The 15,139-nt window shown below is 42.3% G+C and overlaps 1 protein-coding gene across 1 annotated transcript; it reads right to left on the bottom strand.

Moving 5' to 3' along the window:
* Positions 1–1,896: 1,896 nt before the first annotated feature.
* LOC125710124 (X-linked retinitis pigmentosa GTPase regulator-like) lies at positions 1,897–13,914 on the bottom strand. The gene is made up of 14 exons (XM_048979444.1): positions 13,861–13,914; positions 13,518–13,614; positions 13,059–13,184; positions 12,781–12,873; positions 11,384–11,446; positions 9,760–9,918; positions 9,108–9,257; positions 8,847–9,005; positions 8,414–8,569; positions 8,075–8,199; positions 7,765–7,956; positions 7,078–7,255; positions 6,036–6,124; positions 1,897–4,674 (listed from the first exon to the last, which is right to left on the bottom strand). Exons 2-14 carry the CDS (start codon positions 13,603–13,605, stop codon positions 2,428–2,430), a joined length of 3,825 nt encoding a protein of 1,274 aa, XP_048835401.1. The 5' UTR covers positions 13,606–13,614; positions 13,861–13,914; the 3' UTR covers positions 1,897–2,427.
* Positions 13,915–15,139: the final 1,225 nt, after the last annotated feature.

Here is a 15,139-nt window from a genome sequence, read left to right as displayed (position 1 = left end):
TACATCCAAATAGTTTTGTCAAAAAATAAGCACTATTTCCAAGTATTTTTTGACAGTTGACTAATGATTTTGCACGTGTCTGTTGAAAATCCCCAGTTTTTAGGGTCCTGAATTTTGGTCTGCCATGGGGGTCTGTGAATAGCAAATCTCTAAATATCTAAACCTAATTCTGGGTATTAATTAATTCATCGTAATTTTTCCATGTTATCGTCCTGTGGTAAATCTGGGGTATCTTGCTGGCCAAACTAAGGCCTTCTAAAATGCAGTGTGTGGCTTAAGACTATGTACCTATGATCCAAAGGCTGCTGGTTCAAATCCAGTGGTCACCACTGGTCTCTTGAGCAAGGCCCTTACTCCAGGGACAATTGTAGGTGGAGCTTCATGACAAAAAACATTGTTATTTTGGGAGGGAAGTCAGTAAAAAATGGAAAACTCTAAATACAAGAAGACTGAGTCCATGTAATCAGGGAGGAAGCGAATCACACAGATGTACCGCATATGGACATCAGGAACAAGGAACATGAGCGGGAACAAGGAACATGAGCAGGAACAAGGAACACGATCAGGAACAAGGAACATGAGCAGGAACTATGATGCTCGCCTGATGTTCTCAGGATGGACTTGCTGGCATGTTTGACTGGTCTATATCTCATCACATATCCCTTTCATGCCATTATGTAACTGTCACAATCAAGATAAAACCAGTTCTGCCCAGATAAATGACATATCGGACAAGACCTGAGGTACATGCAATCGTCTCCTGTAAAATGGAGTCTGAAAAATCTCTTAAATCAACTGGTCTGTAACTGGTTTCAGCGAGGCAGCTCCATCTGAACAAAGAAATCAATCTCAGCTTCACTGAGCTCAACAATTTGCGAGTACTGGAACCACCTGTGGAATAAGGGCACAAAACGAATTTGACAGAATAACTGTATCATTTCATCAATTTCTCCATCCTCCCATGATTAGGGTAAGAAAAAGGATTACAGTATACTTAAGAATCAATTGAATTCAAATATACTGTATTGCTTTATAGATAATCTTTGTCGTTGGATTCTATAGATAGATAGCCCTTAATTAATGAGAATGCTTTACTTTGAAAGAAGCATAACATTTCCATTTTAAGATATTACTTCAGAAAATACACAGACCCCATTGCTTTTTCTAAACTGTGATGCATTGTATCGATTCTGTTTTTATTCTTCCAACACATAATACGCCATAATGACAAAGTGAAAATGTTTTTAAAATTTATATCACATTATTCAAACATTGGATATTTTCAGCAATCTTCAGCACTTATTTCAGCTGCAAATCTTCTCCGGCATCCCCTCCATCAGCTCTCTGCATCTGGCCAGTTTCTCCTTTCTTGCATGCAACCTCTGTCAAATTGGATGCTAGATTGGATGGGGAACCGCAATCTTCGGGTCTCTCCACACATTTGCTAAGGGCTTCATGTCTGAGCTTTGGCTCGACTAAAGGACATCTGGTGTCGACTCTAGTTCTGAGCTCCAGGGACTATAAAGTGGTTTACGAGCAACAACACAAGATCCACGAAGGCAAGTCAAAGTGAGAAAAATGAGAGAAGGTGCAGATGCTCCCTGGGTTATGATGGGGTTACGTTCTGATAAATCTATCATAAGGCGAAAATATCGTAAGGAAAAAATGTATTTTTATACAGTACACCTAACCTAACATCATAGTTTAGCTTAGCCTACAGTATTAGTACTAATAAATCCATACTAATAAAAACTATTGTTGTATTTGAATGAATTTTTGTATCTGTTTCGAAAGCAACATTAATAAACACAACAAATACATGAATGTAAAAAGAAACAAGGGGTGGCATGGTGGTGCAGTGGTTAGCACTGTTACCTCATACCTCTGTGGCCCGGGTTCGAGTCTCCGCCTGGGTCACATGTGTGCGGAGTTTGCATGTTCTCCCCATGTCGTCGTGGGGTTTCCTCCGGGTACTCTGGATTCCCCCCACAGTCCAAAAACATGCTGAGGCTAATTGGAGTTGCTAAATTGCCCGTGTGAGTGACTGGTGTGTGAGTGTGCCCTGTGATGGGCTGGCGCCCCATCCTGGGTTGTTCTCTGCCTCGTGCCCATTGCTTCCGGGATAGGCTCTGGACCCCCTGCGACCCAGTAGGATAAGCGGTTTGGAAAATGGATGGATGGATGGAAAACAAAACAAGAAAACAGATTTGAATGTCATTTTACTTAAAAGTATACATAAATACATATTTACAGAAGTATGCAGTGGCAGGCAAAGCCAAACTATAATACTGGGGAAAACACTGAGCTGGAGGAAGGAAAACTTCCATAATATACAGAGTCTTTGTTTGCTGAGACCTGAAGCACTCAGTACAGGAGGGGTGACGCCCCGAATATGGCACCAATGCTGTGGTCTGGAACGGCACCTCTTCACTTCAGATTCAGGTACTGAGGCAGAACATTGTTCCAGAACTGCTGGGAGTCCTGCGAGCGGCTCTCTGCTGCTCTCCGCCTGCCTCTGGCGTGCAGACTGCCTGGCTTGCTCTTAAAGACGGGCGCTGCTGATCTGGATTTCTGTCTCTCTTTACCCTTTTTTCTCTTTCCCATTGATACTTCCTCCATTTCCTCTTTTACTTTTCCTTCTTTCTCCTCATTTTCTTCATCCTCTGCTTCCTCATGCTCACTTTCATTTTCGCTATCCTCTTCTTCCACATCTTCTCCTTCTTCATCGTCCTCTTTCTCATCTTCCTCGTCTTCACCACCACTCTCCTCTGTTTCTTCTTCACCTGATTCCTCATCTTCTTCACCCACTGAAAGTTCATGGTCCATTTCCTCTTCTGCATCCTCTTCCTCCTCACCACCACTCTCCTCCTCTTCCTCACCACCACTCTCCTCCTCATCTCCATCCTCTTCCTCCTCACCACCACTCTCCTCCTCTTCCTCCTCACCACCACTCTCCTCCTCATCTCCATCCTCTCCCTCCTCACCATCAGTCTCCTCCACATCTCCCTCCTCTTCATCATCACCAACACTCTCATTCCCATCTTCTTCATCACTCTCCTTTTCATCACCGCTCTCTTCACCTTCTTCATCACCCTCCACTTCCTCTCCAACATCACTCTCATTCTCATCTTCTTCAATTCCCTCCTGTTCCACATCAATACTCTCCTCTTCATCACTGTCTTCCTCATCCTCTTCCTCTCCTCCACTTTCACTTTTATCTTCCTCTTCCTCTCCAGACTCCTCCCCATCATCTTCCTCCTCTTCTGCAGACATCCCATCCAACATCTCTCCCATCTTCTCAGTCTCACTCTGTGACTGCTCTTCACTCTCTGGTGCTGCAGCTTCACTTTCTTTGCTATCTTCTGCATCTTCTTCTTCATCCTCACTCTCTGGCTTCTCAGTCTCACCCTCTTCTGTATCCACGCCTTCTTCTGGGTCACCGGTGATCATCACTCTCCTGCTGGCTGTGTGCTTCTTCTGAACACCTTCGTCACTCTCCTCATCACTGCTTGTCTCACTTTCACCATCATCTTTGCCCTCAGCCCCACTTCTACTCTTCTCCCCAAATGTTGAACCTTTACTTGATTCTGCTTTTGCACTGGATTCAAACTCATCTACCAATGGTTCACTCTCATGGTTTTGTGTTTTGTCGTGATTCTGATCCAAACTGCTCTCCTCTAGTTTATGCCTAGAACTGCTTGCCTCTGGTAGGACATTAATCATGACAGTGGTCTTCTTCCCTGATCTGAAGGAATCAGCATCAGCCCTCCTCTCCGAGAGCATTAGAGACCTGCTTACTATCGGAGACATTTTATGTGTTCTCTCAATGTCCAACACTGACTCTGCCTGTTCAGTCAACACCTCTGTCACTAAATGTACCAGACCCACTTGTTCTCTTACTAATCCTTCTTGTCGTCTTCCTGCCACTTCAGACACAACTTTTGTCCCTTTCTCTTTGCATTCTGTGCCTTTCTTCTGTCCTTCTCTTCCAGAACAAACTTCAGAAACTACTGCAGATGTGTCTGGGGTCAAATTAGAGCTGGAAGAAGATTTTCTCTTGTAAGCTGAAGAGATGCATGATGTGTTGTCCTGGCTCACCTCTTTCAGGCTTTTAAAACCTGATGGCAGCCCCTTTTTCGGTGTTTGCACATCTTCACCGGGATGACTCACCACCCATGCGTCTTTGTTATTTTTAACTTTAACGGGCGTGCTAAGTCTACTCTCCACCTCCTTATTTTCTACAGAAATAAGTTTTTCCGTCCATCCATTTATTGTACCATGTACCTCTGTGCAGTTTGTCGTCTCTTTCTTTTGTTTAATTTTCACCTCTGTTGGTTTACGCAACTCAGGCAGTGTTTCGCTGGAGGCCCCCAAGCCTGGGAGCTGCTTTCTCTCATCCAGTTCACAGGCACTTGCTCCAGGCCTTTCAGACTGTTTCCGCTTTCTTGCCGTACAAATCTCCTCCTGGCTGTTGCCGGCACCCTTGCAAAGAGGCCTCTGTGTGGATCTCTGTTTGAAGTCAGCCTTGTGCTGTGAAAGATGGGGGACATGTCGTGCCCCTGGGGAAAGGGCTTGCTGGAGAGTTAAACCAGCGTCCCTCTCCATAGGGACCAGTCTGCCCTCAGGGTGTCTGGAACCATCTCCCAAATCATGCCTTTTCACACCCTTAACATCCTTCAATCCCGGCATGAGAAAGCAGAGGACAAAAAGAAGGAAAGCGTTAGAGAAATGAAGTGAACCTGCCGAGGGGGCAGAGAGCTGAGCTCAAGGCTGAAAAACAAACAGAGAGATGGCGGTCGATGTTAATACAAGAGAAAGACACAGACACGCGGTCTCGAGCTATTCAAGAAAAACCCACAGCTACTATCAGACCGCTTCCCCAAATGAAGTGATGCAATTTAAACTTCAATTGTTCAATTTCAGCTGAATATAATATCCATTTGTGTAAAAGAACACGTCGATAGATGGAACATGCCGGAAACAAACACACCATTCTCCATCTGAACAGCCACATAAAAGGGACAGGCTATATTCAGTCTTATTCAACATAATTAAGAATAAGATCTCATAATAAAAAGCCACATATGCCTGCTGAGCACGACCCCAGTGACCTTATGAAACCATCCTTGGGTTTTTAGCACGCAGAAATGTGGCGACCAATGAAATCTCCAGTACTTGGGCTGAGGTCACAGCCATCGATATGGTGTAAGAGCTGATGACATAATTCTGCAGTTATCATGGAAGATGAAGCCAGGTGAGCACCATCCTTCTTCCTCGTATGGGTCTGCCGCACATTGCGAGGACTTTACTTACCGAAATGCATTTGACTTTATAATGTATTAATATAACTGACACCTTCAAGGTACTAACATTAAATAGGTTTTTGGAATATGCAGTTGTACAAGATATTTCACATCCTTTATTTTTTTTATTGAATAAAGAACGTGTAGTAAAAAAAAAACTAATGTTCATTGAAGAACAGGAACTCTTCATTGAAGAACAGGAACTCTTCATTGAAGAACAGGAACTCTTCAGAAGTCTCTACTATGACAGATTACCTCAAAAACAGCTCATCTAAACTGTAATGCTATCTCTTAAGTAGCTGTTTAAGGATTTGACCCACAAGTTTAATATATCATACCAGAAATCCTTCATAAGTCACCAAAATGAAGCAAAGTCACAGCAATCTAGGAAAAAAGTACGCCTCTAAAGACTCGCAAAAAATATATATTCTGGCTCCATCACAAGAATGGCTCTCCCGCTTAAGGTTTAAGACAGCCAATAGGAACTACAGCGCCATCTGCTGCACACACAGGGTATTTGACAGCATATTACTAAAATAAACTGATGATGCGTGTTTGTATCAGGACCACATATCATGATGCTCATGAGCTGTACCCTATAAGTTCAGCAGTAATTCTTAACTTCGTTGTCATAGCTGATGCACTGCATTTCAAAAAGCATGAATATAAAAAATATGTGCCATATTGAAAGCACAGTAAAGAAAGTTAATTAAACAAGTTAATTGCACTTACTAAGTTTAGCTTATCGGTGGTGCCACCTAGATCTTTCATTTTCATTTCATTATCTTCCGTATCTTCTGGGTCTTCACTTGTGACTTTTTCTGAAAGACATATTCAGACATATTTATGGCCAGACCCATTAACCACTTGGAATATAAGACATTTACTGTATTCACATAACCAGGGATACTGCAATGTAGCACAACTTCAACTGCAATATTAATTTCTGGGTCTAAATAACTCAGTATCTTTCCTGTAATTTTAAATCATAGATGGTCAATTTGAAAATTCCAGAGTACATCTGATCGTGTGGCTTCCAAAAATGTAACCAAATTCAGAATGTAACCAATTTCAGAATGTAACCAATTTCAGAATGCAACCAAATTCAGAATGTAACCAATTTCAGAATGCAACCAAATTCAGAATGTAACCAATTTCAGAATGCAACCAAATTCAGAATGTAACCAATTTCAGAATGCAACCAAATTCAGAATGTAACCAATTTCAGAATGTAACCAATTTCAGAATGCAACCAAATTCAGAATGTAACCAAATTCAGAATGTAACCAAATTCAGAATGCAACCAAATTCAGAATGTAACCAATTTCAGAATGTAACCAATTTCAGGATGTAACCAATTTCAGAATGCAACCAAATTCAGAATGTAACCAATTTCAGAATGTAACCAAATTCAGAATGCAACCAAATTCAGAATGTAACCAATTTCAGAATGTAACCAATTTCAGGATGTAACCAATTTCAGAATGCAACCAAATTCAGAATGTAACCAATTTCAGAATGCAACCAATTTCAGAATGCAACCAAATTAAGAATGTAATCAATTTCAGAATTCCTTTAGGGTTTAAAACCTGAAGGTAAATCATCTGCATCTAAAAATGAATCATTTCAGACAAACAAAAAAATGGCACCTCATTGAAACGAAGCACAAAAAATGACTTCAGCCTTTACCCAAGAGCGTTGCCCTTACAGCTTATCTGCAAATCACTTTTCGGCAGGTAAAGAATGACGAGACAGCAGCTTCTGTCAGAGATACCTGTTCTAGACGGGATTGTCCTGAAGGTGGAGAGGCCATTCTGCAGTCCCCTGGTAGCTGGTTCCATACAAGGCGGTCTAAGATGGGCGATACGGCTGGAAAAGGGTAAGGAGGTGCTGAAGAAGCTGGACTTGAGATGAGTTTGGACCATCAGTCCAAACTGTTGTGGAGATTGCTCCTAAAAATGACCACAAGCCTTAGTAAATTTGTCTGTTACTGACCACTTACATTAGAATTCCATCCATCCATCCATCCATCTATCTTCTATACCCGCTTCTTCTATGCAAGGTTGCTGGGTTACAGGGCTTATCTTGAAATGCACATGTGCAAATGGCAGGGAATATACCAGGATGGGGCACCAGCCCGTCACAGGGCACACAGACACCTATAGGCAATTTGGCAACACCAATTCAACTGGGCAACCAGAGGACAGCCCATGACAAAACGAGGAGAACATGCAAACTCCACACACTTAGAGCTTGGGCAGAGACACAAACCCAGGTCCCAGAGGTGTGCGATAACAGTGCTAACCACAGCACTACCATGCTAATACCAAAGTGGGCATAAATTAGGTTTAAATACATACAATTTGTTTTTAAATGTATTTAAAAAAGTAACATTCTCGACCCTACAGGAGGGTCTGAGCCCATCAGAGCAGCGACACTCTCCTCCCCGATGCTCACCCACCCTCTGTCTGCGCCGGACTCGAGCCGACATGCTCCTGGAGACAGTCGGATAGGTGACACTGCCCTCCTGGACCTCACTGTAGGATGTCCCCAGGCTGGCTTCCATGATGTCGTCTTCTTCTAGCGACACTTGTCTGGAGAGCCCGGACCTAGGTCTGGCCAGAACCAGCATGTGGCACCCACCACATGCAACCTGGGTTGCACGAATGTCACAAAGAATGCAGTGCCCCCACGTGGCGAATAACAAGCATGGACGTAACACACAGTACTCTACATAGCTCCTGACAGCTAGCATCAAGTAAAAGACTTACCGACCGTACATGATACTTTAAGAAGCGTGGGCACAGAGTAGGTTTAAATTGATTAGTGTATGTTTCCTCTCCCAGACCAAGCTTCCCGTGTCGGCCATCTCCAAACGTGTAGAGAAGACCATTGTCTGGAAACAAGATCAATGATCAGTGTTCAATGTTCACAAATCAATGTTCTGGGCTTTCTGCATATTATAGACAACTTCTCGCTGAGCACTGCTTGGCCCCTGCTCTCATAAGAAATGACGAATAATGAGAATTTATTGGACTAGAACCTTGCAATTTGTATGATAGCAATGCAAAGAGCAGGCTGTTAACATATACAGTGCACTAACCGCTTACCGGTGATTACAGCAGTGTGGCTTCCCCCACACTCCACTTGTCTCACTTTCCCCTTCTGGAAGTGGTCCACAAGTTTGGGGAGACTGGCCTGAAAGACGAACGTCCCGTGGCCCAGTTGTCCAAACTGGCCCATGCCAAAGGAGTAGATGTCAGTCACTGGGCGTGGCCAAGAGAGAGAATGTGGGCACGTGCTTATGTACTCTGTGTGTAATATGCGTCTTTTGACAATTTTAACTTTCAACTTTCCCTCTGCTTTCATAAGTGTCCTCAATCTTGTGGGGGGGGGGGGGGGGGGGGGGGGGAAACAACTGAGAATAAAGAATAAAAGCTAAGAAATAAAGTTGACTCTAGTATTTTCTGCCTTGAAACTACAACAAAAGCTCTGTATGCTGATTCTATTATTAGGAATTTCAGTGAGTCCCCGGTGTCCTACCTGTGAGCGCTATGGTGTGACTCTCACCACAGGCCACCTGGGTCACCCTGTCGGGGATTCCCTGAACCACTTGGGGGACTCTGTGGCAGTCCCACTGTTTGGGGGGCAGGCCCAACCTGCCGCCGTCACACTCCCCGAACGTGTACAGGTGCCCGTCGACTGAAACGTAAGAGCGCGATGGGACCGGTCAGACGCATCGACCCCGTGGCTCAAAGCGCTCTACTGAGCCCCAGAAAGACAGCGAGATGCTGGACGTCGTACCGGTGACGAAGGCCGAGTGGCGGAACCCACAGGACACCCAGGTCACCGGCCTCCCCACAGCTACTTCCCGAGGTTTCAGAGCGCGGCTCTCGTTCCCCTGACCAATTTGGCCCTCCCTGTTGTCCCCCCACATGAAAAGCTTTCCTTCCCCTGTATTCACAAGATACAAAAACATGCATTAAAATATCACCTCTACACAGCCTACTCATTTGCATACCAGTACACAAAACTACACCTAATTCATTACACACTCTGCTTCCATGCCAGTTTGTACAACCTTTCCTTATCCATTGGGTGAGCGAACTGCATTTCTTTGTTTATTTCTTAATGTCCACGTCTTAAAATGTCATTTTTTAATATTACTTATATATATTAATATTTATATATATTTATTACATTCTCATTTGCACTATGACGAACAAAACCGATATTTTACCTCAGAGTGTGACTCAGACATCTGAACGTGATGAAAAATATGCCGGAAAGGGAAATGATTCTCTTATTGCCCGATGCCATGACACGTGTAATGGCTAGGTGACGGGTTGTTAGGACACGTGGATAATGACTAAACTCAATCAAGTCAGCCATGTTGACTGGTACACGCCGTCATCCTTCCCTTCAGTAAAGCCCATGACGTAAGGCCTGGACGTACCAGTAAGGGCAGCAGAGGTGCTGCAGCCTGCGGCCAGCATTCTGATAGCTTCTCGCCCCCTGAAGAACGGAAGGCGCTCGAAGGAGACCCTCTCCTTGCAGTCTCCGAGACCCAGCTGACCTTCGCTGTTACCCCCAGCAACATAGAGGTTCCCATGAGCTGAAAGCAAGAATTATCCTTTAGCAATAGCCCACCTAATATTCTGGCTGTCCCTCTAGAGTGTAACACTGCACCCCGCATCCCAATATTCATTTGATACAGACAGGAATTATAAAAAACGACCTGTTTTCAAAAGCATGTGTTTGTTCACAGTCTTCAATGAACTTCGTGCAAAATATGCAAATCCCTAAAAAATAATAATGTTTTTTTGATGTCTTGCATATATGAGTCTGTGTCCATAAACCTAATTAAACCAATTTAGCAAAGAACACTTTTACAAGGAAAAATGTCATAAAGTGATACAATGTGATACATTAAAATTTTATAGAAGACATAAACAGAAAAAAGTCAAATGTACCCTTGGAAAATACAGATAACAAACATGACTGAGAGGGAGAGACAGCTGCTGGAATTGTGCGGTCTTTGTTCACTGACCGACAACTGTGTGACTGCAGTGAATCATGCCGACAGTGAATCCATTATGCAGATACTGGTTCAGGCTGGCTCTCTGGGTTCAGTTTATGACCTGACCCTAGCAATCTGAAGTGATATTTATGTACTGTATATTTCTCTTGATACAGATTCATTGATTATTTGCCATTGATTACATACCAAGGCACTATGTATATATAATCCAAGTCCCTCTTTTTTGCACTGTCCTGTGTTTCTACACTTTCAGAATTATGGTTTAGGTCCATTTTACTCGTGGCTTTACTACGCTTAATACAGATGCATGTCACTGCAGATTGGCTATAGTAATATCTAAACCACATCATTAGATGATGAATGTTGGTGACTTGCTCAAACTTACACATGTATACGAGTGTTTGATTCCGCCCACCACAAACTTACACGTGTATACCAGTGTGTGACTCTGCCCACCGCAAACTTACACATGTATACGAGCGTGTGATTCCGCCCACCACAAACTTACACGTGTATACGAGCGTGTGATTCCACCCACCACAAACTTACACGTGTATACTAGTGTGACTCCGCCCACCGCAAACTTACACGTGTATACCAATGTGTGATTCCACCCACCACAAACTTACACGTGTATACTAGTGTGTGACTCCGCCCACCGCAAACTTACACGTGTATACCAGTGTGTGACTCCGCCCACCACAAACTTACACGTGTATACTAGTGTGTGACTCCGCCCTCCACAAACTTACACGTGTATACCAGTGTGTGACTCCGCCCTCCACAAACTTACACGTGTATACCAGTGTGTGACTCCGCCCTCCACAAACTTACACGTGTATACCAGTGTGTGACTCCGCCCTCCACAAACTTACACGTGTATACCAGTGTGTGACTCCGCCCACCACAAACTTACACGTGTATACCAGTGTGTGACTCCGCCCTCCACAAACTTACACGTGTATACCAGTGTGTGACTCCGCCCTCCACAAACTTACATGTGTATACCAGTGTGTGACTCCGCCCACCACAAACTTACACGTGTATACCAGTGTGTGACTCCATCCACAAGCTGCAAGCTTGACTTTTTCAGCCTTCAGAGCTTGGACAAAAAGACAAAGAGTTAATCACTTCTTTAAAATATGGAAACTGCATTTATTTAATGGATGCACCAAAAATAAAAACATAATTATTTGACAAATTTCACTTAAATACATTTCTGTTAATTACAGTAAGATTTATTTCAATCGTTTAAACCTTTCTTTAAGGTTTTACATTAGATTAAAACCATCTAGGACTTTCATTCATGTCTTTGATACAAATTACCCACGTGTTGAAAATCACATATGCAATTGTACCAAAGTACAGATTTATTATACAGACAGCTTTTCAACATATAAACATCTTTGTAGGCACGATCACTCTTATAAAGAAGCCAGAATTTTCTGTTAAAATGAACTACTAGTGCAGCACAGCACAGTTCACAGTGTGTTCAGTTATTTGATGGTCTCAGTAAACTGCTGTGACTGTCTCTTTACATTTTATTTTCAGACACATACATACGGCATCATCCTTTAATAATGCTGTGAGCTTACCAATCACATATATGTCTGTAAATTGCCTACACTGCTTTGTAGAGTGATAGACGCAGCATCACAGTCACATTCAATAGCAGGTATAAATTGAAAAGATCTAGTCCACTGACCCACAACCTCGATTTAACCCAATTGGTCACCTGCTCCTATTCTGCCCTCAAAGCCAATAAAACGCTCTGCTTTCCCAGCTCTTTCGCTACTGGCCGCATTGTACATTTCCAATATCAGCTTGTATAGATTCAGACTCTTATCATATTTGGTTTTTACAATCTACTTATTTAATATTGCAATAAAAAAAATGGGAAAGCCCTTCGGATCATAGCAAAGCATACAGGCTGAAATAAAAACAAATTGTTACTGTTCACTCGCTTTGTCTCGGTGTCTTTTTGAAACAGGCAAACACTTTTCCCTGCAAAGTACTTTCAGTAATGTATCCTAGCAGTAAGCCAGCAACACACTTGCTGTTAGCCTTATCTGTGCTCTCTACTTCTTCTGAGATTATAGAAGATTACAGACCACGCCAGATGGGGATTAAACAGGCACAGTGGGAACACAAGTCTCTCGCTTCAGCTCGCATCACACTTGTAAGTAGAATTGGACCCACAAATAAAATCTACGATATAATGTTTAAAAGGTCCACATGCGTACAGAGATGAGTGCTATTTAAAATACTTTACGATCTAGAGCTTGTAGACTTGTATTGATGACCAATTCATGCCAGAGGCCTTAATGCCAGAACAATGAACAATTCCTGTCTTTAGAAAGAGAAATTAAGGGATCAGAAGCCAAAAATGTATTTTTATTAGTAGTAGTTATAATTTTAATTTGATTTATTACTAACCTTTCACACAAGTGGGCTTGTTCACTGTGGCCTTTGTTCCCAGACCAAGCTGGCCCCAGTTATTAACTCCGAACATGTACAGTTTTCCTTTGCCTGGGAGTATAGAAAACATTACAGAATTACAAAACGACCTGTGGATTGGCTCAGCTACTAAAGATGGATGGATACAGTGTGTCTAAAGGATGCTTTATTAAGATCAGGAAAAATTTTTACAGGAGCCACATGAAGTGACAGCCCGCTAATATATTGATTTGATTTTAGGAAGAATATTACAGCACCTGTAATCAATGCTGTATGCTCATCGCCGCAACACATCTTCAGCGCTTTGTCGTTCTTAAACCAGAATTTGCTGGGTACGTTGTCAGCAAACCTGCTCTTTCCAAAAGTGAAAATAGCTCCAGATCCTGTTGGTGGAACATAAGGAACCAAAACCTAATCAGTATTACGCTAGAATGTGGCATTTAACGAATAGAGCAAAAAGATCGAGAATCAAATTGCAGAGCCCAAAGAGTAGCTTTAAGACGTAAGCTGTATAACATGAGTCTATTCTGGGCACATTTAAATTGACTGATAATCAATATCTCTGCATTTTCGCAAATGCAGTTAAATATTCTGTAATTGAGATATTGACAAAATACCAGTTGGCCCCAATACGTGGACTCCATTCAATGCAACAAGTAGCCTAGCTAAAGACCCCAGTTTATCTAACGAGTACAGGAGTGACATTCTGCACTTACCGGGTATATCGTCTTCATTTCCCCCTGCCATGTCTGTACCGACAGCTCTATTTGCAGATCGACACCTCCAGGTCCGATGACAGTGCATTAAGAAATACTAACCGAATGAAGTCGCATAAGTGACACTCTGTGGAGTCAAAGGAGGCGATTGGGCCTATATCACACCACTTCCCCTTATGCTAAAGATTTTTTCAGTAGTTGGCACGCGTAACAGTAAAGAGAATCCAAACGTGTTCAGAGACATTCACATCACTTGCTAATAACCGGATTAGCTTGGTCGACTTGGAACAAACCATCTGGACTAGTATATTCATTCTAAATGCGTTTAAGGAAATAGCCAAACCTAGCTGGACACATTTGTGGTTGTGCAGGCCTACTGGAAATGATCTTCATCAGTGAGAGGCTCCACACGTGTTTACCGTTATGACAAATAAGCGATGCTTATGTATTTTCACGCTTGATTTGGCTAAAAAGAATGTCCTGCCTGAGCCACCGTAGTGCAAAGTGCTTAAGATTATTTTGTAACGAATATAATGCATGACCGCATAATGAAATCGGCTTTGGTGGTGGTAGGGGTGTTAATGAGCTGTTCTGTGGAAATATTTCACCTTTTATTGTCGCTGGTATTTAAAAAAAATAGTACCGGCAGTCTAATAGTAACTATTTCTCAAAGAGCGACGTTCACATATATGCTAAAGTATATTTATTGAGGACAAACGAATGCGATTGTTTCCAGCTGTTTCAACTTTTATTTGCGTGTTTATGTCCTGCTTCTTTCAGTAAAATGCACTGCCGAGATATGCGGAGAATATACGGAAACCTATTCCCAGAAACAGGTGCCACATTAAAATTCACACAGCTTACATTAACAAGAACGAAATGGCGATCCTATATAAATAAAACCGAAAATAAGGGAATCGATGAGTGCTTTCCTTTATATTAGCTAATGTAAACAAGCGTAGAGAATATTTTATACGGCGTAATAAGCATTCTAAAGGGCTTTGTAGTATGGGTGTGATATGTGCATACACTTAATATAATCACAACATAACCAGTTTGTTGCATGACTCAGATGTCTGATTCCCACCACACTTCGTATCGATGCTCCCTTAAGGGTTCACAATAGGCTGTAAATGTAGCTGTGTGATTTGGGACAGTGTAACGAAAATTTTGAAGTTGGGTTGTGAACTGTTTTCACAAGTGTGCGTGAGTCATTATGCGCGTGCCCAGTGATATCCGAAGGACTTTTAACTCAGAGTCGATCCACCGTGCATTCAGACTTTTAATCCTTCAGACAATACGGATGCAAATTGTTTTAACATGCTAACACACTGCTTCGAACTGTGTGAAATTAAACCAGAATGGATACGGCCATTTGTCACAGCCCTCGTACTGTTATCTCACTAAAGCATCAATGCAAAGTCTTACAATTAGAATGTTTTTCTCCTTAAGAATTTTGTAACATTTCAGTTTGTTTGCTAATCACCACATGAGGGTCAATAAAATATTTGTTTTAAAACAGAGACAATGAAAGCATTTGCATTCCGTGTGTTAAAGCATGGGTATTCGTGATTTAATAGATTTAGTCTCGCATACGTCCTAATACATTTATATGCGCAAGT

Source organism: Brienomyrus brachyistius, chromosome 16, assembly GCF_023856365.1.
Source record: "Brienomyrus brachyistius isolate T26 chromosome 16, BBRACH_0.4, whole genome shotgun sequence".
Lineage (NCBI taxonomy): Eukaryota > Metazoa > Chordata > Actinopteri > Osteoglossiformes > Mormyridae > Brienomyrus > Brienomyrus brachyistius.
The sequence above is the reverse complement of the archived record's forward strand: the minus strand, read 5'-3'. Positions and strand labels throughout refer to the sequence as shown.

Bases quoted from the DNA above. Each gene is read 5' to 3' on its own strand.
- LOC125710124 (XM_048979444.1), bottom strand. From the start codon at position 13,605: ATGCACTGTCATCGGACCTGGAGGTGTCGATCTGCAAATAGAGCTGTC. The intron at 13,185-13,517 runs GTAAGTGCAGAA...TTCCACCAACAG, and splicing joins AAATGAAGACGATATACCCG to GATCTGGAGCTATTTTCACT. The intron at 7,256-7,764 runs GTGGGTGAGCAT...GGTCATTTTTAG, and splicing joins GAGTCCGGCGCAGACAGAGG to GAGCAATCTCCACAACAGTT.